At 40.7% G+C, this 24,060-nt stretch overlaps 1 protein-coding gene across 19 annotated transcripts in view; it reads right to left on the bottom strand.

Annotated features, from left to right (window-relative positions):
• The window catches only part of LOC135256858 (receptor-type tyrosine-protein phosphatase S-like), a 191,851-nt gene that overhangs the window by 42,209 nt on the left and 125,582 nt on the right, over positions 1-24,060 (bottom strand). For 16 of the 19 annotated variants that reach the window (XM_064339080.1, XM_064339079.1, XM_064339082.1 and 13 more), the window contains 6 exons: positions 20,233-20,343; positions 11,650-11,919; positions 10,535-11,116; positions 9,618-9,754; positions 9,266-9,410; positions 561-875 (listed from right to left, as the gene is read on the bottom strand). In XM_064339080.1, the coding sequence (XP_064195150.1) occupies positions 561-875; positions 9,266-9,410; positions 9,618-9,754; positions 10,535-11,116; positions 11,650-11,919; positions 20,233-20,343 (1,560 nt within the window). The remainder of the gene's footprint in view (positions 1-560; positions 876-9,265; positions 9,411-9,617; positions 9,755-10,534; positions 11,117-11,649; positions 11,920-20,232; positions 20,344-24,060) is intronic. The other 3 variants (XM_064339085.1, XM_064339086.1, XM_064339087.1) reach the window with 1 other exon arrangement.

The raw sequence follows: 24,060 nt of genomic DNA, 5'->3' as shown, positions 1-24,060 counted from the left end.
AAGTTAATCCTATTTTCTAGCTCTTCCTTCAAAAGTCACACATCCATTACTTGAAACACCCCTGCCAGAGTGGTGCACGGGAAGCACAAACAGGCGAGAAATGTTCTTTGGTATTTTTTTATAGAGAAGCCTCAGTGGGAGGGTGTTCTGTGTGTCAGAGGTCAGCTGGGCACATCGCTGTACTTTGAAGTATCACTCCTCAGGGGTTGCTCGCAGACAGCACAGATAAAGCTACTTAGCTTTTCAAAATCGAAGGGAAAAACCAGCATGGCCTTGGGTGGAACAGGAAATAAATAATTCCAGTATGTGATGCTTTACTGTGCCATAGGTTTGATATAGGCGGCGTTAAAAGTGCACCCAAGATTATTCTCTGGAGCAGCTCTCTGGTGCCAAGCACTTCTAAAGAAGCGTTTCAAAGCCTTTCATCAGCTTTCTGTATATTTACTACATTTAAGCATGCACTTTCCTGGGTTTCATCCAGAGAATTTCTAAGCTTCGTCTGGCAGAACTTGCAGTTTTCAGAGAAATGAACCGTATAGCGGGGCTAGCGGCTGAAGTACCGTCTTCGTCGGTGCGGCAGAGAATGGGCTGGCTCTCCGGGCCGGGGCCTTTGGAGGTGAAGGCGGCCACGGTGACTCTGTACTGGGTCCACTTCTCCAGCTCCTGCAGCAGGACCTCGCCCGATGTGGGGGGCACAGCGGGCTTCTCCATGGCTTCAGCTCCATCCTCCTCCCCCGCCACCTGGTAATGCACCACGTACCCCGCCAGGGCACCATTTTGGCTCTCTGCAGGCGGGGGGTGCCAACTTACCAGCAAGGAGGTGGAGCTGGGGCTGGGGCTGGCGCACTTGACGTCTTGAGGCGGGGCAGATGGCCCTGGTAAGGTAGGGAGGAAGAGGAGGAGGAGGGCGGAGAAGCAGGAAGGGGTGAAAAACAAACAAAAAAGATGGGAGAGATAAAGAAAATGACCAACGGAAATTTAAAGGAAAAAAAGAAAATGCAACTAAAATGAAGTGAAATAATAGCAAAAATGCTTGAGTTTCAAAGATTGGAAGGGTTCAAGCAAACAGCACAGGGGAAAAAAAAAAACTTAGGAATAACACAATATGCATAAAAATGTTAATGACTGTGTTTTTTCCTTATGTCCTGCAGTTGTCAACAAAGGGGCAGACACTGCATTGTATTAGCAATACTGAATACTGCAAGTACTCTAATGGCACGCAGACTATCAGTATTAAAAATAGCTCTTACTTGTCCATTCTTGGCCACTACATATACATAATGAATGTATTATCTTAATTTTAATTTAAATACACAGTGTGTTTCTGTAACTGTAATAGCTTTAAAGCTTTACATTCAGTGATTGGTCTTTCTTCTGGAATGTTCTTTTGAAATCGAGTAAAAAATTACACATCAATGAATTCTAAATTAAGAGGAAGGTTTAATTGTGTGGCCACCTGAAGCCATTTTCCATATGGCAGTTAATGAAACCATAGAACATTACTCACAGAGATTCAGAATTAAGACTGAGATATGGGTATTTTTTGTTAAGGTTTTTTTTATTCAAATAAAGCAAATGTGCCCAGTAAGTTTATTTATATGTGTTTCAATTTAACCAAGGATTTGTGGGAAAGACACTCAGTTTAATGTGTGCCATTTCCTCGCTTTCATCAAAGCCTCTTTAATTTGTTCAGTCCATTGTTCTGATTTTAGCTCTGATTTCACTATTTTAATTGAATCAATAACAAGGGTAAATGAATAACAAAATAGGCATTCAGTATGAAAACAAACAAGGATGAACTTTTATAATAACAAATTAAGACAACCTGTCATCCCAAAACAAAGGTACAAACAAATGTAACGGGAGAAAGGAAATAGGAAAATTATTACCATGACAACTGAAGTCACTCAAACAAAAGGAAACATTAGTTTCAATGAGAAATCATTACATGCGTGAATAACAGGGGGCCATGAACGGTGACTTGGAAAATAATGAGAATAAACACCGGGTCACACAGTCTGCTCTGATACGTACCTGTGCTCCTTCTAACACACATTTGTAAAGACTTTCTTACTCTCAGCACCCGGAGCCCCAGGAGAAGTCCCCCTGAGTCGGCGGGTTCTAACCCTCTCCGTCCTAACAGCAGTACCAAACCACCCCACACCCCAGGCCCGGGGCCACTCACTGTGGTCTAACAGCCACGCCGTTTGGAGTCTGTTCAGTGAGCTTTAGGATGTGATTTTTCTGCTGTGGTCAGAGGGAGGGGGTGACCCTGTGCTTTGGTCAAGACCATATACTACTCCTATCTCACGGGCCCCAGTTTCCACAAGACAGAGAGAGGGGAGCTGTTTGTGATTCGTGAATCACTTGGGGGGGAGGGGGATTCTCAATTCAGCACCAAAGTGGGCCTGATTATGGTGACTGGAGAGAGGACTGTTTACAGCTCACTGGCACAAAATGAATCAAATTCCACTAAATGGGATATGGGATTCTTGTCCGCAGATTCAATCTCTGCTCCTCTGCAGCACCAGCTGAGTGTTTGCCCCCCCCCCCCCCCCCCCTTCTCTCTCAGTGTTATGAGGAACGCTGGCAAAGCGTGGGGTGAAGCTCCCAATTCTCTGTGTGTGTACACTCTGTCTGGAGCCTTCCTCCCTGGACTGTGATTGGACACTGCCCAGAGCTCGTCTGTCTGCACTGATTCCCCACAGGCCTTCCTGTCATGTGGAGCCAAACCCCACCCACCCAGGCAAACCAGGAAGCGTCTATATCCTCCAGACCGCCAATCAGGAGTCTTGCTGCATTTCTACTGGCCAACCCAAGCCATAGGTCTGTTTTATGATTTATTGTGGCTTTTTAAAACACTGTAAAAAAATTCTAGTGTGCCGTTTCTAATTCAAATTGTTGTGACTACTCATACTGTACATACATTTGTCATAGTACATTTTTGGTGTCTCTCCAAAACAAATTTAACACAAGTACTAGCATTAGAAAATCTATCCTGTTTTAGTGCATAAAGTGGCACAACTTAACAATACAATGGGGTCAGAAGTACTTGTAGGAGAGACCCAATCATTTGAAATATAAACATGCCGTACTGAGATACAGCAAAATGGCACACGCACAGTCAAGGCAGGTGAGTGAAAGCCTAGCTTCTCTGAAACATAGCCACCAGCTCCCTCAGGACAGAGGAATCCTTACAGTCAAGCTGATGACATGCTCCTCAAACAGCTGTCGCTGACAGCGCCCTGGGGGTCTACACCTGGCCATCAGAGCTGACTCGAAGCAGAAGAGCCGCAGTTTCGCGTTACAATAATGACACCGGAAAATGTTTGCCGATGAAATGTTTTGCCAATCACTTGAGCTGTGATTGTCCCTGAACCTGGGTGGGTGGGTGGGTGGGGGGGTCTCCTGACAGTTGCCTTCCGGGCACGCCGCGCTGTCCGCACAAACACGTCGTATCTCAACACGGCTTCACAGGCGCAGACCAAACACCCCAAACCGCGGAAACTGAAACAACTCCCTTTTATTTTGTTCACAATGAAAGTCCAGACTGCCGAGCAATGTAGGCCAATGGGATCGTGTCTGAAATGCTTTTCGGTTTTGGGTTAAAGCAGTTCTCCTAAGGCTTTAACTTGCACGCAACCATTTGCGTTTAAATTTAATGTGGGGAATAGGCGTAGGTGCTGTGAGAGTAAACGCATAACCTCCGTCATAAACAACGCGGGTCCGAGCGCGGCGGCGGCGGGGCGGCGCGGCGCGCTGTTTGTATGCTAGGCAGCTGAGAGCGGAGCGCGGCGGTGGGTAATAACATTCACAGCACGAGGGAGAGCTCAGCGCAGGATGGATTCGCCGCGTCTTTATAAAAGGCAAATCGGGTTAAGTTCTGTTTGTGCTATGACTCCGGTACGCGACCTTTTTCTAATACCACGGCTGCATCATCTGTTCCTTCCCGCCAAAGTGCCAAATCGGGAAGGCGCTACCTCCTGAGAGCAGTGTGACAGGAGGAACATGTTTGCAATGCATCCCGATGTGCGAAAGCAAGGGCACTTGCTCTCTGTGATCATAGCTCAGCTGGGTTTCTGTTGTCTGCAATGCACAATGAACTTAAGCTTTATATTTTAATGTAATAACATTTTAATCACGGCAAATGGCTGGATATTTATTTCAGAAAAATTATACTAGCAAATATTTAAATGAACATTATTACTGAGGTGATCAATAAAAGTCATGCTTCCACATCATTTATTAAAATGATAGATTTAATTTTTCCTTAAGACAGCTTTAAACATCACTGACAGCAATGCCATAGGACCTATGCTATTTATTTAATGCTATTTATACTTGGCAGACTTAGGCACCTTATTGCATGTTTTTGCCTGGCTCAAAGTTATGCGTTCTTTTTACGCAGGTATTCAGACTTGCCTTGAACACGTGCTAACCTTCAATATTACACATCCTTGCATGCTCCGGTTAAGTACATGCCCATGGATGTACAAAAAACAGTAACTGGAAGTCCACAAAATTACTTGTGTCTTCTAAACACAAATGAATCACTTTATGTGTTAAAAATTATTAAATGAAAGTGCTCAAGAAATCAAGAGGTTTCTGCACATTTTGTGGATTAGAGTGTATCTTCTGGCTCTCCCCGTGGGAGGACTGCGTGTTGAAACGAGAGGCAAATTATCATTTTAATAATGAAGCTGCAAGCCATCTCACAAAAGGTGTTTATCTCCCTCCACTTTACATTTTCAATGCACAGATGGGTGAAACAGGCAACCAATTATTGCCAGATTAGCCTGATTTGCAGAACCGCTTTAGAAAATCATAGCAAGCTATGACACCAAACATAAGGTTCTGACACTGTTATTTAACGGATGCATTTTTCTTTAACCGTTGCTTTTTCTTGAGTTAATTTTAGTTTTTGGCAAAATTGGTTAAAGAGCCTCTTTTCTTGAACCATCCTGGTATTCTCCAGGAGAATTATACAGTTCCATTGGTTTCTAAAGGTTTATTTACGACAACATATGAATAAAATAATTTCACAGGTTGCGATAACGGTCAAACACATTTCCTTTAGCTGGGAATTTACTGAAGTAATTGAGGTGAAGTACATCAAGGGTACGGCAGCAACACTCCAGCAGGGAATCTACCAAAAACCTTTGTGAAGCTGCAAGCCTATTCCCCTACCCATTGTATTACATACACATGATACACCCAACAATGCCCATCAAAGCTCAGGCAGCCTGGACTTTCAATGCAAAATCGGCTTTAAAATGGTCAGCACTTACCTCCCATGAGTCCACAAGAAACATTTTCGCTGTGTGCATTCTTATCTTTGTGCTTTCATTATGACTCTCCCAAGCCTGAGTGACTTTCCTGACCTCCATAATGAGAGAAACCACCGCCATTTTAAGCCCTGCTTGAGGAGGGGCTCGGAGAGCCAACGTCGCGTTTGAGAAGGGCGTGGCTTTCTGAACTGCATGCTAAGCTGGCAAGCAGCATACCGGCCAGGCCCTGCCCTCACGCCCTCGACTGGTGGCTCTGGAGACTGCCTGGAGCCCGTCAGCTTAAGCAGGAGGTTAAAATGGGTCCCCGCAGATACTTATCTTACCTTTAGTTTAATGGATTTTTTTTGGACAATGTAATGACTAAGTGCTGTGATGTGCGGCTGTCTCGCTAGAACAGAACCCGCAGCCGTCCCCGAAGGCTGCCTCCTTGTGAGACGTGCCGTGTGCATTTAGAAAAACAAACAAAAATCTATTCAGCAAAAAAAAAAAACAATAAGAAAATCAATAAAAGCTGGGTGACCTCAAGCCATTCCAAGGTAGGTTTTTTTTTGTTGTTGCATTTTTGGAGTGAAAAATACTGAGTGCAAGAAATAGAGAGTATGAAAGGAATAAAAAGAATAAATACAAGTATTTGATCTAATATATTTCCAGGTATATTACAGTTCCACAGGCAATGCAGCACAGAAAAGAAAGGCCGCACAAAGGAAACAGGCACACATACAAACACAGATGCACAGACAGACATGTAGATGGCATACACATAAAGCCCCTTTCACACATGCATCTGAGTTCCTAGATGTTCCACCAAATTTTCTGTATTGGCGTCATGTGTGAACAGGAGCTGAGGTTGATTTTCCACATAAGACGTTCCTCCAATTTGCTGAGTCAGGACCTAGTAAGAGTTACAGACATTTCGGTACTCAGTAAGATTCATGGAAATTTTCCGCCATGGCTCTAGTGTGAACGAAAGCAGCAACGTATCCGGAAAAAGCATGCAAAATGCCATGACGCTCCTTTGTGAGCCATTTTGTTCCCGGCACGATTTCCTTAATAAATACTTCACTGAATCTGCCCTCTCAACATTTTTTTCACAAATATGAGACTTTGCATATGGAAGATATTTAAGCTGCACTGTGTGATTTTGTGAGGGAAATCTGAACATTTATTTTAGGAATGGAATAAACAGTGTCACTGTTGTAAGAATACCATCACAAAATTGTCATCTCTGCCTCACAAAATGCTCGTGTGCATTACAATACTCCCTGGTAAACATTAGTGCTAGGCCTTTCCGGTGTTGCATCGCATTTTTACCCAATGTTCCAAGCAGGCTAGTGCTACATATGAATATATGAATAGTACATATAGCTAGCTATTTATCTTGGCAGACATAATTATTTTTGTTGCATTTTATTGAAAACAATTCCACACAGTAAGTATTGGTTTTAAGCTGCTAAGCCATGCTTCCATTATTTAACGTTAGCTATCTGAGATCATATCTGAAATATTTTGGCTAAAAATGTAATTATAGGTTGTGTTAAAACTATCACACTTCAACTATGCTGCATTGGTAGGATTTTCATCTATCCAAAAAGTATTATTCAGCAAAATACCTGGCTGTTTTGAAGACGAGCTAACGTAACTGTAACATTGCCCTTCATTGCTTCAGAGGGTACACAACCTGCCTTGCCAAATGGAATGGTCACGTCATGAGAATTATTCCATATAGGATGCCTATGTGTGAACAGGGAAAAGCACTATACCTAACGTGAGTCGCTGAACCCGGCAATGTTGCGGGTTCCATGTGTGAAAGGGGCTAGAGACACAATGGGCATACACAGGTTGGCGCATGCCTTGCCTGGCCAGTGAGCGGGGATGCAGTGACACAGCCCAAGGCCTTGTGGGCCCAGAGAGGCACATGCACCTGGACGGCACAGATGGACTCTGCTCTCGCATTCTTAATGGGTAAAAAGTGACCACAACCCAGGTGCAAACATGACCATCAGGTTACAGCAACTGCAGGAAGCTTCACTGTGGAATCAGCAACGTGTTACCCCGCAAACCCAACCCCACCCCCCCAAACACCCCCACCCACTCCGCTTGCCATGACTTCCCTTCAATTCGTCCAATCCGTGCGAGGCTCAGCCTCACTCTGGGATAAAAAAAGGACAGCCTAACCCTGCAGCCGGAGAGAAGCGTTCTGGACCGTTCACTGAAGACCATACTCAGCTGGCCATTATAACTCTGATTGGCTGGTCTGAGTGGTTTAACTGTGCCATGCTATCTTTTCCCCATGCTCAGACTTTCCTCCCTCTTGTTCATCTCTAAATTAATCCGCAGAGATTGGCTGAAGGATTGCACACACGCAATAAAATCGTATTCCATTGACTGGACCCACATCAAATGTCAGTCAAATGGCACAGTGCGGCTTCAATCAACACCCTAATTAGTGCAATCCCGCCTATTTTTAAAATGAAAAATCACAGAGCTGTGAACGAATCTCATTAGCATAGAATGAATAATGCAACAAATACCTTTTCATCTGCATATCCTGAGCAGCTGTCTGAAAGTAATGTTCAAAGCTGGCTAATACAACGCCCAAATCCTTGCAGGGGAAAAAAAAAAAAAAACTTCTCTAACAGAACGGGTAAAAAAAAAAATCTTAACTGTTATTCTACTGTCATTAAGTAAAACTGTGTACAATCTGTACCCATAGGCATTCCAGAAAAATAAGGATAAAGGGCTATTGATGACATTACATGTTATTTCTATATATAACAATAATCACATTATTAAGATTATTAAAACAATAATAGTCTTTTTCATCTTCTTTTGCTGTACAATTATTATTGCACTACCATGTGAAATAAAACAATGCTGTGGCATGGTTCTGTGCCACAATCTAAAACTTGCTATCTTAACTGTGTATTATCTAGCACAGATACCACCCAATACTTCAATGCGCCATTTTATAATTATAATTGGGCAGTTGGACAGTCGGATAGTCCAGCTCCAGGCTGAAGGATTTTGTTGTCCTGAGGCCCCCGTACTAGTCCCATTCCAATTCTTCTATGTCTCAGCCCAATAAGGAAGTCATGGCAGCAGTTTTTGTGATTCATTCAAGAGGGGAAAAGTGTGTTCGCTGTTGAAAAATAAATGAATGAAAAGACCTTCACATAGCCCACAGAAACCATAACCAACCTCTGATCTCTTCTGTAATAAATTCTACACATTGTTTATGGTAGGGCATACCGTATTACACACTTGTGACAGAGGAAGAAATAATTAAAGAGTTGGCATGGCAACAAGCAGCCAATGACCCTTTTCCCTTAGATGATGGCATGACTTAATCCATTAAACTAAACACGATATTCACACCTTTTTTGGCACCCTTCCTAACACAAAAATAGCATCGGTATAATAAGAAATAGAAATCACCATTTCAACATTTCCACATTATTACAGACGTCATGCATAAATGCAGATATGCATATTAGTCCATGATTAATTAGTATATTACTATTACATGATATTTGGAAAATAAGTAAATCACAATTAAACATCAGGGGCAGGGGTGTCAGAACACAATATTAACTGTATGGCAACACAATAGAATATTTTCTGTTATTAGATTTTGCACTTGCTTTTTGCTTCCATTTGTTACTGTCAATGACTTGCTCCATCATGTGACATAAGGCTGATATGCAATCATAAATATTTTCTACTGCACTTTAAAAACTGTTATCAGACTGTTCTTAAGTAAATGTCATTGCACAGTGGTACAAACATAGATAATATTTCTTCTTGTTCAGAATCCTTGGGGTGAAAACAGTCAAATATTGAAAAGAATTGTGTTTAGATTAGACATGAAACCAATAACACGGCACATAACGCAACACCCACCCCTCCTCCCCCAGTTCAACTCTCGCTCATACAACTCCACCCCAGAAGGAAAATAGCAGGAAAAGGGAGTTACATACTGGCTTGTGAGGTTTTCTGGACAACTTCACTGGTGAAGGCACCGATGCCCCTGTTGGAGACAGCGGCTAGGGAAAAGGAGTACTCTGTATTTGCTCGTAGGCCCTCCACAGTATAGGAAGAACTGGGGCCAAATGTCTTCTTCATCTGTTTGCAGAAGGAGAAACAGCATTACACCCAGAACTTACTTCACAAATGCCCTCCCAGCCCGATATTGGACATTCAAGTTCTTCTTCGCATTATTTGTCACAAGGCCCATTTATAAAAGAAATCTGTCATGTTTCAGAAGCGTCAACATTTTTTCCTGGAGTATAAACAAACACTTGTCTTTGAGAAAAGGATGAGTGATTGTACCTGGCTGCCGAACTTGCCCTCTTTGTAGAGCAGCTCGTAGCTAACGATGCCCTCCTTGTCGTAGGCGGGTTCCCAGGTCAGCTCGATGCTAGTGTCCGATACCTTACCCACCTGGAACTTTGCAGGCTGTCCAGGAACTAATGGACAAGACAATAATTAGCAATCAATCCTGATACAGCTGCATGTTAGCTAGACCTTACCATTGAGACTGAGACCTGAACATTTTCATCAAATCTTCACATAACAGAAGCTGCACACACTGTTATTACCCAATTATTTTTCAAAAACTATGTTTAATCTTATTTTTGTTTGTAACAAATTCCTATCTGAGACTAGCATTCAAATATGTTGTCGGAGTGGTAGGCCTTAGCCAGACCAGATGCATCTTAACCGTGCTTCTCTGGTCCTTGGGAGTGGACGATTTGTAGTGCGTAGGGTAGGGAAAAAGCCCCCGCATGGCACAAAAACTGAAATAAATGTTTACAGTTGTGAATAAATGCTATAATATATGCTGATATCTAAAGCCTCTGAAAACATAACATCCCAGTACAGTCTTCTTGGAGTTACTGTACTTGAAAGGGTAGTTTCTTGGTTTGGACCAAAGAAACCCCCAAATTCCCCTATACCTGCTGTGGTAAAACTGACCGGTTGTCAGAAAACTTAAGTACATAAAATATCCTTAATTACACATATAAACTGTCTGGGCTAATTAAAACCATACACTTAAAGCAAAGATAAAAAAGTGAATCTCTTTAAGTTGAGGAAAACGTAAAAGTTGAGAGAATATTTACATGCAAAAAAAATTCTACTTTTCTTATCAATTGTAAAAAGGATCATTTTAAATAGAAATGCAATTTTTCCATTGACATGACAGTGCGTGCAGGTGCATCAAGACACAAGGACCGATGTACTCTTACCTCCCAGTAGTACTTTAACCTGGATGGCGTCAGAGAAGGGTCCATCGCCCACAGAAGTGAAGGCCAGCACGCGGATGGTGTAGGTCTTGGAGGGCGTGAGGCTCTGCACCGTGGTGATCACGCTGTCCTGCACGTTGTGGATCTGCCACGCGCTCATGGGCTGGCTGGGATCCACGGTGTAGTAGACCCGGTACCCTTTGATCTGTCCGTTGGGCTCCTCGGGCTCCTCCCACCGTATCATCACAGTGTTCTGGGAGATGATGCGAGCCTGGATGTTTCGGGGCGGACTGGCAGGGGCCTGCTCCCCGGTACGTGCCTCCACGGGGTTGCTAGGCGGACCCTGGCCGATGGTGTTGAAGGCCGACACTCGGATCTCGTACTCGGTGTTGGGGTACAGGCCACCGATGCTGTATCGGGTGGTGGTGATCCCATCCACCGTCTCAAACTTGCTGTCGGGGGACTTGGCACGGTACTGGATGATATAGTAGGAGACGGGATCCGGGTTACCAGAGTCCCAGGTGATCGTAACACTGGTGGGCGTTGTTTCAGTCACAACGGGAGTCCCTGGGGGCTTTGGCAGGGCTGTTTAGAAAAAGATACAAAGACGTAGGGGATGAATAATACATGCTAATTATTACAGGAATGCCACAAAATGCATGGGTAAAAATAGATACTAAAATGTCATTATTTCTAAAAATTACACCCATACCTTACTGTTGATCTCTAAGAATCTGACATAATCTGACTGAATCATGTCAATCTATTCCAAGCCAAAGAAAATGTTTTTAAGTGACGGTAAGAGTTCAAAAGGAATATAGTGAAAAATTCAAATACTCTTAATTGTCTTAAGTTAAGACAGTGCTTTCCAAAATGTTATAATAGCAACTTATAGCAAGCTAACATCAACAATAAAATAAAATTCATATATGAGTCCATGAAAATATTCTCACAGTATTCATTATTGTGGCAAAAAATGTTTTTCGAGGTTCTGGTGGTACCAGCTATTTTTTATTTAAATTGGGAGATTTCTCGTTTAAACGAGCGTAACCTGGAAACGACAGGGCGACAGCACATCGACGTGCGTGTCAGCACCGCGCCAGCCGGCCGGCCCTTACACTTGACGATGATCTGCGCCACGGCCTCGATGATGCCCAGGCTGCTTATGGCCACGCAGGTGTAGTTGGCCGACTCGTGGACGCCGCTGAGCTCCAGGACGTTGCGGCCCACCGGCATCTCGTCCTCGGGCGTCAGGTCTTCGGCGTTGAGCATCCACTTGACGTAAGGCATGGGGGAGCCCACCGCCACGCACGTGATGTTGACGCTGCCCCCTGGCATGATCTCGTGGCTAGTGGGCATGATAGAGAAGCGGGGGGGCACGCGGCGGACTGCGGGGGGAAAGAGGGCGAAACAGAGAGAGGTAACAAAACAACTGGATGAAAATGATGCCTTTAAATGACATAATACACATATATATATATATATATATATATATATATAATAATATAATATATGTATATAATGAAATGAAAAGAAAAAATTCCCAAAAAAAATTTAGTTAATTCATGGCAAAGAGATAAAATAATATACTATCATCACCTACTTCACCAAAAATATAGACTGTAAGACCGTAAGCCATGATTTAGAGCAATGTGAATCCACTGACCAAAATTTGACCCATTACATTACATTTAAAAACACAAAAATCCATTATATAAGTTTCTCATCTTTCATTTTTTGAAGCTGTGTAATCCAGTATTAAAGTACGAAGTTGGCCTCGATTAAATATAATCGAAATGTCAGATAAAAACATAATTTAAAATAATTAAATAATAAACACTGGTTTAATGATTCAGTAAAATGTTTGACTGAACTTAGGCCAAATTAAAATTATATAATGTTTAATACACACAATGGCTTGTCCAGTCATTGTAGCTATTAGTGTTAAATACTTCAAAGGCTCACACCATTGCATAATGCAGAAGTCAGATTAAGAACCTATCATAGTAGGCTTATCATAGTGCCTTAAAAATGTTCTACTGTTCAGAAAGGAGCTATGCTATGCTTCAACAGGTAACCTTTCATTGTGACTCATGACTGAAGATGAGAACCTTAAACATGATTTTTGTGGTTTAGGATAGATCAACTGGACAAAGCCTTCTTAAGATTTGACACGGTTCCATTGATAGATGCAGCTGTCATTTTCTCAGACATCATGCATTGTAGGTTTAAATTGATAAAGAAATGAATTATAACAGAGCAATAATAAATAGACTAATGCATAGAAGAATAAAACTGAAGGGTCAATAGCATGCCCAGACAAAAATGATTTTGAAGAAGAAGAGCAATCTAAGAAAGAGAGTGAGAGAAAGAGAGATGGGAGAGGTGGGAATAGGAGGGAGGGGTAACCCACATCAGTACTGTAAAAGCATTTTTTTTTTCTCCAGTCAATGTGACCAAATGTGACAGGAGCACATTGTCGTATCACATTCCTGGTAGAAATAACACAGAATATAAATATATATATATATAAAATCATAAGCAATGTCTAGAATAGAAATAAAAGGAGAAGCAAAGTGGTAATACTGACAAAGAAAATCAAAATAAACCACAATATAAAGAAAATGTATGCAGAGAGATAAAAGAAAACGAGATACTGCATTGATATTGTGCATCTCTGTACCGGAGATGTTTGGATGCAGTTGTCAAGCCTACATATGGGATTTAAATGGTTTGGAAAGCAATGGAAGGCAATGGGCAGGTGAAGCTGTGTGGGGCTATGGAGGAATAAAAGCTTCTTCCATTTTCACAGATCTAAACGAATCATCTCTTTAATATAAATATATTATACATATTCTGTTATGACATAATGATACATTTATACAGGCAAGTCCATATTTGTGTGTTTGCTTCTGGTTACATATGTATCTATGTTTGAAGTGTAAGTCATTTTAATTTAGACATATTTATTTATTGCAATTTTAGATTGATTTTGAACTTCCTGGTGGTTCAGATGAATATCAGATGAGTAGCAAGTGTGTCTTGTTATCTGGGAGTGAAGTAAGAGAAGGACTATGAACACTCGGAGAGAACTGGAAATGTGTTTTGTATATGTGGGCACATGTACTGTATGTGGGTCACAGATCTCATAGGAACTAACAGAGACGGGTGGGCATAGCTGAGGTACCAGGGAGGGCTTAGAGACAAACAGGTGGATATACAGACAGACAGACAGATGGATGGATGGACCAGGAGGACAGAGTCAAAAAACGGGTGACACAGGCCGAACAGGACCAGGGCAGTGGAGCGGCAGCATGGACAGACGAATGGTACTCGTGGACGTGGGGAAGGACACCGGAGGGAGCGGGTAGAGGGAAGGACGAGGGAAGGAGGGAATGGAGTGGGAGAGAGAGAGTAAGGAAAACTGACTGGGTTTTAAAGAAAAATCATAGTTCTCTGTGGGATTCAGGTCTCACACACAAGGGCTTGAAAACCAGGACTTCCTCCCTTCAGAGTGGAAACAAATCCAAGAAATGAACAAAAACTGAAAAGCTCCGTATAGCATGTTTAGTCAAATGAGATTCACTCACTGCACTTAAACACCACGGCTATACTGTTTAAGCTTATTTAGACATGGTCTTTAGCTTTCAGTCCTCACACTAAACATACTGCCTAAGAAGCGGACAGTGAATGGACCCACATCACAGTCAGTGTCTGGGGTTTGCAAATGCATCTTCCAGTCCGTTTCACAGGTAGTGAAAAAACTGCAATGCCAATGCAAAATGAATTATTAGGGTGGTGGCCACCATCAATTTTCATTAAACTGGCTGATCGCACATTTGCATTTGCAATCAAGTGATCATCATGCCAGGATCATGATTTCTATGCATTAAGCACAAGGCCTTGCCTATAACACATGGACATCATGATCCTGGATTTCAGTTGGCCTGTGCTGATGATGCATTTCCTTTCATGTGTCACTTTCTTCCTGTTATACATTTTGAAGGCATCCAGACTTGTTCAACATTAATTTACAAGTCCCTATGCATGCTGACATGTTAGATTCTTAATTAATGAGCCACACTTGTGTGTAAGCCTCTGCTTGGCATATAGTTGTCACTCATTTAACCTGGTGTTCCCATATTTTTTCCTCTACCCGTATCTTCAAAACACATTCCCAGGCCACTTGCCCAGTTCAGTGCTTCACAAAAAAGGGAAAAAAATCTGAACCTCTTTCAAAAAAAAAAAAAAAGTAGTAAGTGTCAGTTTTTACCAACAAATTGTCAAAGTTAGCCACAGTCTTCATACAGACATGCAAATGTATGGTTCTTGTATGAGGTTACAGGGTCAGAACCATACACCAACCATCCCCAATCCTAAAACAGATGTGCTGTCTCTCCAGGCAAGTCACCAAGCCTATCCCAGCATGCATTCTCAGGTATCAGTCTTACATTTTATTGGGGGAGAAGATAATAAATAAAACCCAATCCTCAGAACCTCTGTAAACGGAACACAGGTGTGTTTATAGGGAATTCCACACACAGAAACATAGACTATAGCAACCAATGAATCTTCATGGCTTTGGATTAAAATAGCTTTGGACAAACAAACAAAAAATATGCTAATTATTTGTAATATGTCTAAAGCACCTGTACGTAGCACGTGTCAGTCTGAATTCAATACTGTGTCATGTAACTGCTAGGCCAGTGTTACTTACAGGACAGGCTGAATGTGGTCCATGTCATATCACTGAGGTTAACTCCCTTATAGGGTGTGTACACACTGCCTTAATCTTAACCCTCTTGAAACCATCTTGTAACAGCAAGGAGTGCTAATTGCCCTGGTCTAGTTGGCTAGCAAAGGACAGCAAAAAGCAGTAAGGGTACTGAGGTGATCCTGTTTCAAGCCCCGGTGCCGAGACGGACAGCTCAAATTTCCTGTGAGGAGGCGCAGGCAACGCCAGAGGCCCGCGTTGACTCTACGGCTGGCAGAGACGTGCCAGAAATGGAAGGTCGAAGGCGGGCACTGCCAGCCAATTTGGCGAGACAGAGCGCGTGTCTTCCGCCCAAAATAAAACGAGCGGAGCAGAAATGATGCGCAGCCTTTTGAGCCACCTTGAAGCCGAGATTACACCCTCCTTAAGTGCCCGTTAAACAGCGGAAGCACTCAGATCCTTCAGAGGCTGGTGAGAGAGGCCCAGAGCCTCTCATTCATGTGTCAGGGTATCGCATCCAGAGGTAAAGACATCATAATGGGAGCTATGAGCCAATTGTGAGCATGAAAATTATTTGCACAGCATATTGGATTTGCTTCATTTTGCCAGAATAAACCATCACTAATAGTGTATAGTCTGTCCTGATAGGTTGCAATTTTTTTTAAAAAGATACCACCAAATTACATGTCGTAATACGACTTCCATTTGCTCTTATTTGTGTGGCAGGCTACAATTAGCTGAACTGAAATCAAGCTCTATTAGATGCGCATTTTCATACTTATAAATTTCACAGAATGCCATTTCTTTTTTTCTGCATATTATCTGAGCTTTCATGAAAATCAGCATGAGTCAGAGGGCTTATAAGATTTGATAATGTATTTTTTTTTTTACACCAGATTAAAAATTTTCTCATACATGAAAAAAGGGGGTAATCTTGCTGTCATCCATGACTTCACAAAAACACAGCAGATCATGCAGATGCCAAACAAAGCAAGCCAAGCCCGGAGCCAGCAAACAAACACATGTACAGAGCACAGCCTTCCTGCATCACAATACCTGGGAAATATGTTTCCATATTCATAAAAGACGAATATGGACAGGCTCAAAAAAACTGCACAATCTTTCAATCTGGGCATTTAGATGTGTTTGGTCAGCCTCAATCAATAAGAAAGTTATCCTTCTCTTACAATAATTTATTAATCCCTTCAATTACTAATCTGAAAATCCACTTCACATATGCATAAAATAAAATTTTACAATTTAAAAAACAGATTTAAATATCTCACTGATTAACATATTAAATATATAAAAATGTAATTCATAAGTAATGAGAGAACTCCCCTACTTAGGAAAAGGCGTGTATAATGAAGAAATGCATTGCATTATGACTACAGTAATTAAAGTGGGAAACAGATTCACTTGGTTCCCAAACTTGCCCTGGCAACCAACTGTCTCTGCTGGTTTTCATTCCCACCATTATTGCAAACTCCCAATAGTACGAAGCTGCTAACTGTTCTTAATGGCATGTCAACTTGTGTAGTAAACAGCAGGTCCAATATCCACTTTTTAGGCAGTTTCGGTGAGATGTGTTTCCCTGCACTGAAACTGGAGACAAACATAATTTTATCTCGTCCGAATGGCTGGGCGTGCTTTCGCACAGCACATTCAATTTACGGGAAAGATCAATTTGTATCTGCACTGAATCCTGACTGTGCCTTAGCTTATCCACTGATGTGCTCACCCTGGATCCTGGGTGCACATAACTCAACAGGCACAGGGACCCAGGTAATGAATATAAAACATCACGTGTGGCAATTCTCTACACGTTGTATTCGATAGCAACATTCAAATAATTAATTCTTATACGGACAAATTTACTGAAGGACGTGATGTATTATTCAATTCAGACTTGTTCAAGCTAATTGAAGACTAGCGCACATACATGACTTCCTCAGGGAAGTAACACAGCTGTTAAAACAGTAATACATATTATCATCGAATACTGGAATGAAATCTTATGGGTAAGAATAACAATAGCCTGTTTGTTGTTTTATTCAGTTAAACCATGGTTACTGACTTTCATATATATTTTTTTAATGAATCAGATATATCTTGTCATAATGCAGTAGAATAAATAAAAACATCAGACAGAGCACACTGTCTGCCAAGAGACATGGGGTTCTGAGGCAACAGACCAATCCCATCTCCTGTAGGTACTGCTGACCAGCAGAGCAAACCTTCCACGCACTCAGAATTTACTAAATTCTAATCCATGTACCTCTGTAAAACACATGTGTGAAATTGTTACTGAGACCAATGAAGCCCAATAGTCGATTGTGTTTGCCAAGATCCTTTACTAATAAACAGAAGACAGGAAAACTGGCTGCTGTGCATTCTATTTTTAGAATTGTAAATCCATTGTGTTAAAAAGTTAAAAAGCAGACAAATAAAGTGTTATATTAAGAACTGAAGAATAAACAAAATATAACCACCCAAAATAAAAGCAAACGTTCCCACACACACATACGCACTTACAAACTTCAAAAAATTATTTCGGATAAACAACAACAACAACAACATAAGAAGGTTAGAATGGAACAGATCAGCAATATCAATAAAAAACCAGGAAATGCAGAAAGAGAGACAACACCCAAAGGAATTCTGTTCAGGCATGCAAGCGTTGCAACATTCTCCCATCATGCATCAGGACCTGCTATTTCCAAGTGCTGGGCTTCCATGACAACGAGCGCAGAGAAGCGTTCTGGACAGAAGCAATACAACAGGATGCGAAGGAGGAAAGGGCCCACAGTGCAAACAAACTCAAATGAAAAACAAAATCCGACCAGAGCGGTTCCTCTCATGAAAATTCTGGCAATAAAAATGATCTTGGAACTATTTATGTATTTATTATTTTTAAATATTTATAACATCTGTGGTTATTTTCACTTTGTTGTTGATATTATCAGATAAATATGCTGAATCCTTTTAAACATTATTTTATTGTGGGAAAAACGTTAAAAAGAAAAAACACACCAACCTTCTCGAAGCTCTGAGGGATGTAAAGGGATTGATGCAGAACACAATGACATGAGGAGAAGAGAGAAATAGGGGAAACACAGAGAGAGTAAAAAAGGCCACCTCAAGGCTTTAAGCTGCTACATTTCTCTTTCCGTTTGTCCACTCTTTCTGTTGTATATACCAATGGCATCCTTCATACAGAAGCCTGCCCTCTAAATCTGCTTTCTTCCAAACCCACAGTAGCCATGCTTATACAGGAAGTTGGAATTTAATATAATCAACTATTTCCTGATCATAGCTAATAACCGTTGTGTTTTGGCCTTGTAAAGTGCTCCCGAGATGCTTGTAAAGTGCTCCCAAGACGGCGTGCTTGCTTTAAAGAAAGAATAAAAAAATCAAATAAAAGTAATCAAATAGCTAGAAAATATAATAAGTAAATAAAAAACAAACAACTGATAAAATGGCACAGTCAGGGTTAGAATTAGTAGATACAATGAAAAGAAATCCCAAATTAAGCATTTTGACAGTTTTTTTTCCCACTGCTACTGGCCTTGATTCCAGGCTCCACATCCCTCTAATCCTGTTGAATAACAAAGTCTAGACACAATGTAAATCCTGTGCTGTAGCTACTAGTTTAAAGTGAAACTTACTCCCAAAAAAATACATCTTAATAAACACTTTTAAATTTATACAAAAATTGAATCACAACAGATCCTATATACTGAATATTTATGTATTCAAATCAACATTCCTATTGTCTGGATTCAGTGACCCTATTTAACTGCTCTGGTATGCAACGCCAACACTGAACCGAACACACAGTACTGGGCTCATGAATGGGAGGGGTAGTGGCGGGGTGTCTTCTATATAAAAAGACACAGAAGAAGAACCCATGATCATGAGCAGGGCTCTATGTTCCCCCAGCATTGTTTCTCATCCACAGTTGGAATCAATGAGCTGTCAAACTGTACGCAGAACAAACATTCCTCCATTAACATTTCCTAGTTTGCCATTTGAGACCAAAAACGGATTCCTACTCTGCAATGACTTATCAACTCTACAATATTAGTTTGCCATTTCATCCGGGACTTCAATAATAGTACAGATGATTTATAAATGCTTCACCTGTCTGTGTCCCACTGTACCATATAAATCCCATTATTAATTCATGAAAAGCATAATCTTTTTAATATGCATTGCACAAATAAAATTAAGTTAAAATTTATTTGAATTGATTCATTAAAATCTATACTTGGATTAGTTAGCCTTTAGCATTACTTGTATGAAACAACAATACAAGTATTCATTTGTAGACAGAAAGTTATGTAAATTTATTAAGTACATATTTCGAAAAGTTCCATGCTTGTTCTAAAGAACCAATTACCATACTTTATAATACATGCATACTATTTTGATTAGTTTGTCATGCCTTTTGCTACCCAGTCAATATGTCCTGACATATCATTGGGGATAGACACCTGTCAGAGACACTTTCTAGTGATGATACAGTGCAACTAGTGCAGTACATTCCACCATCTTCTCATATCTTCCACAATACGAAAGACACCATTTTGAAAACACAGTTCTCAACGTTCTTAGAATGTCTACGGTATACTACCCCATGAACACATTTTGTGTGTGGCCAGGCCTGCTTTGCCACAGTATGAACGGATTAATACACCAAGCTTGTACTTAAGTTCCCACCCATTTCAGACGCCAACTCTTTCGAGTCTACCTGGCTGACCTTTACAGTAAGTAGAAGCAGTTTATGCACATACAAGTAATGCAAATAACCATTGCAGACAACTGAGAAAATGCCCCTCCTGAAATATATCTTTCTCCTGTTTAAAAGAGGTCATGCAGCGTGGGATCCATTTTGTCTGGAAGGAAGAAAATGTTATGGCAGTTTACGGTTCACAGCCGCTCGCTGATGTAGTCCTGGGGGTGCTGGGACCGTGTTGCTCCCTACCTCGCACATATAGGTTGGCAGGAGCAGAGTAGCGGACGCCTTCCACGTTCGAAGCGACGCACTCGTACTTCCCCTGGTCTGTCTCTTCTGCATTCTCTATTTGCAAGGCACCTGGGGGAAAAAAAAAACAAACACACAAGACAAAGCAGAGAGCGAGAAAGAGAGAGAGAAGAAAGGGATTTTATGCATCACGTTGTATATACATATATTACATTTGCAACTCTTCCCTCCCCTGAATGCTTCAACCCACAGAAAAAATACATAAATAAATAAATTAATTAATTAACAAATGGACCGTTTGGAATTTAGTCAAGCGGTATTCTGTTCTTCAGCAGATCTATGAGTACAGGGGGGTGAATATGAATCTGAACAGGTTGTTTAAGCAAATGGTGAGGTATCAAAAATCACAAATCCATTGCGTAGCACTGCAGCTCATTATCACTTGCAAAATATTTGTAGTGTAGAAATTTGTAACAGGTAACAGATTTGACAGGTAATTTAACCAAATTTTAACATGACAGGTAATTTAAGCAGACAGACACACCAAGATACTAATAAAATGAGTTCAAACAAACTACCAAAATAATGACATTTAAAATAATTGTAATATACAAATATTCCATATAGCTTCTGATATTATCGCTAACATAAGGCTCTTAGTAATTGTGATAATCATTCAGCTAGGTAGCCAGCTGACTGGCACATTATTTACTCCATTGGCCAACCAATTAGATTTTTGTAAATATGTAAAATCACACTATACAATGCCACTATCCAACATTCCACGAAAACTTTCTCTATGCTATTTAACAACCAAGGTTATCCTAATTAGTTATACTTTTGCACACGTTCCACTCAGACCCCTAGCGGTGGAACATTGACAATTCAATGCACAGGTTTAGGCCACCAGTCTGTTTCTTGTATGTGCTTCAATCTTCGGCCAACAAAAGAATGATTTACTTTGGTCAATTAACTATTCCCACTGTACCAGTTACATTGATAATGCAATTACCACTTATAGATGATGATTAAAAGCAATGTTTACATGTGAAGTTCTCAGTTTTTTTGCTTCGATCCATGGGAAATACATTAAAAATGAGAGCAGGAATATGGCATTTAACATGCACAAAAAATAGTTAAATAAATAAGCAGTATAAATAATCAAGCTGTGGGGTATGCTGTTACATTCAGTTCAAAACACACAAGCAGGAGAATGGCACTGGTTGGCCACCCTCAGAGGTGTTTAGCGCTGAAACACATCTGAACACACACACACACACAACCACACACAAACGCACACCAAATAATCTACACAGTTTATCCGTGGTAAGGATTACAGTATGTCTATGTCAAAAATGTCTTGAGAGAACCGATAAGAGGATTGTAATTTCAATTTCAAGTATTCCATAATTCAAGATAAGTATAAGAAAACATATTAAAAATGCCTACATGCATCAAACCATGCCAGCCATACTTTGACCCTATTGCATTTATTTACATATATCACCTCTTCCCCTCTCTCAATTTATAACACCTTGCAGTGGAAATACTGCGGAATTAGTTTATGGCAACACTTGGCGGTTGTAGCTTTCACGCTATTCCAAATTCCAAAACCCATCACGTATGATTTTTTTTTTTTTTTTTAAACACCCAGAAGACAAGCGTTCTCACAGAACCCAGAAATGGCTCGGATTTTGCGTGGGCTTTAACCGCTGCGGTTCCTTGCGGGAGTCCCTGGTACGGCATGTTCTAGGACTGCAGAAGGTGGGTTTGGATCACACTGTGCAGCATCTCAGGAGCGTCATGAGTTTGAAAGCCTGTGAAGAGCTTTCAGCTCCGAGGCACGTCAGTCACATAAACAGAGCAGCACTGGCTGTCTGTGTTCGGGTCACATTTGCATTCCTCAGGTCACTGAAGAATATGTATCCATCTTCATGAGGTTCCATAGCAACAGCGCAATAGCTCTTTCTGTAACTGAAAGTGAAGGATTTCTAGCACCCATCCCCGTGCCTACAAGCCTTGACAGTGAATGCAGATAACAACAGCATATGGCTAATCAAATGATAACTCAATTGTGGCAGCATGTATGCAGCATGTGTAGATCCATGTGTTTTTTTTTTTTTGGTGGAGAGACCAAAGCGCATTCATGTCTCTCTGCATTGCAATTCTCGGTAAAAAACTTTTCTCTCATCAGTAGTACTGGAATGTGCGGTCCCAAAAGACTTCATTACATTTTTGCAGCTATTAGTTCAGAGAGAATGTCTAGGCCCCAAGGCTGAAATTTTTACTTTATTCTATTTAAAGCAGCGTTTTCTTTTCACTTCCATCAGTCATTGGAGCTTCTGAGTGCTTGCTGGAACAGAGCACAGCACATGAGCCAAACCAATTAATGTTCTATTTTTTATGCCTCTTAGCTGTCATTTTCAACTTTTAACCACATTTTGCTTTTTTATTAATACTTGAATTTGATCTTGACACCAATATTTTACAACATTTGACTCGTTCCTTTAGTGGCTATAGCATGGCTTCGTCCTTGCATGAATTATTGTCTGTTTTATTCCATGAGGTCATGAGATTACATGGTGTCCTTATACTAAATGCCATAGAACCCTGGCAAATAGTCTTCTCTGAGGTGTAAATGAGGTGTTTTACTTATATAAAATGAAGCCCTAAGTGCTAAATTGCTCACATACCCATATTTAGCCTCTCTTCAATGGTCGGTGGTACGTTTTAGAATTGACTTTAAAAAGCTCTTTTAAAGCACTTCGTGGTCTGGTCGCGAGCTACAGCTCTGACCTTCTAACCCTGCATGTGCCAGTGCGCAGTTTGAGATCCTCTCGTAGGGCCCTATTGGCTGTTGCAAAGACCCGCCTACAGTATAAGGGTGACCAGGCTTTTGCTGTTAGGGCCCCAGTGCTTTTGAACAGCCTTCCTGGGCTATAAGGCTGGCAAACTCTGTGTCCTCCTTTAAAAAAAACACTTCCTAAAATGTACTTTTATGGGACGTCATTCCTTTAGTCTTTGACGGGTTTATTTTTTATTCTTGTTTTATGTTTCTTTTATATTGCTTGAATTCCCTCTTTTAAAATGTAACTATGTTTCTTCCTCTTAGCTTTATTTGCATTTTATCTCGGTATTATTCTTATTTTTGTGTAAAGCACTTTGTAACTGTGTCGAAAAATGCTATTTAAAATGATCATTATTATTAGTATAAAATACTAATACAATAATACTTAAAATTTAAATTTCTATCAAATATAGGCATAAGTCAAGAGTCAGAAATGGCTAAATTGATAAACAGATTCAATTATCTTTATATATTTCAATTATTAGATATAAAGGGTTTGCCATAGGATATAAAGATAGCTTGCGATTAAAATTGCATTTTTGATATTTGGTAAATACTCTTTCCAGTCAACAGGACTCAAGAACATATGTACTCTGATGACATTTGCATTTAATAAATCCCAAAAGAAACAGGCTTGTGAATTCACGTTCTGAAATACTCATCATCTTCCTGATCTTGTCGCGTCACAAGACCATGCAATTCATCTGCGGCTACAGCATCCACAGCTTTCATTTTATTCGTATGCCTATTTAATTCTGGCCCACAGACTCCTCTGTTTTAAGACTGATTACTTTGTTGTTCAGCTACAGACAGTTAATAATGTGTTTTAGCAAGCCAGCCAAATGATAACATCTAGTTGCTAAAACAATGTAAAAAAAAAAAAAAGTTACGCTTTGCTGACTCCTGTGAATAATTTATTAAAGCTGCTTGCTTTGAAAGTAAGCAGCTAATGGGTTTTTCCCGATTTATTTTTTAACCTG

Source organism: Anguilla rostrata, chromosome 6, assembly GCF_018555375.3.
Source record: "Anguilla rostrata isolate EN2019 chromosome 6, ASM1855537v3, whole genome shotgun sequence".
NCBI lineage: Eukaryota > Metazoa > Chordata > Actinopteri > Anguilliformes > Anguillidae > Anguilla > Anguilla rostrata.
Note: the sequence above shows the minus strand (reverse complement) of the source record. Positions and strands in the feature narration are given on the sequence as shown.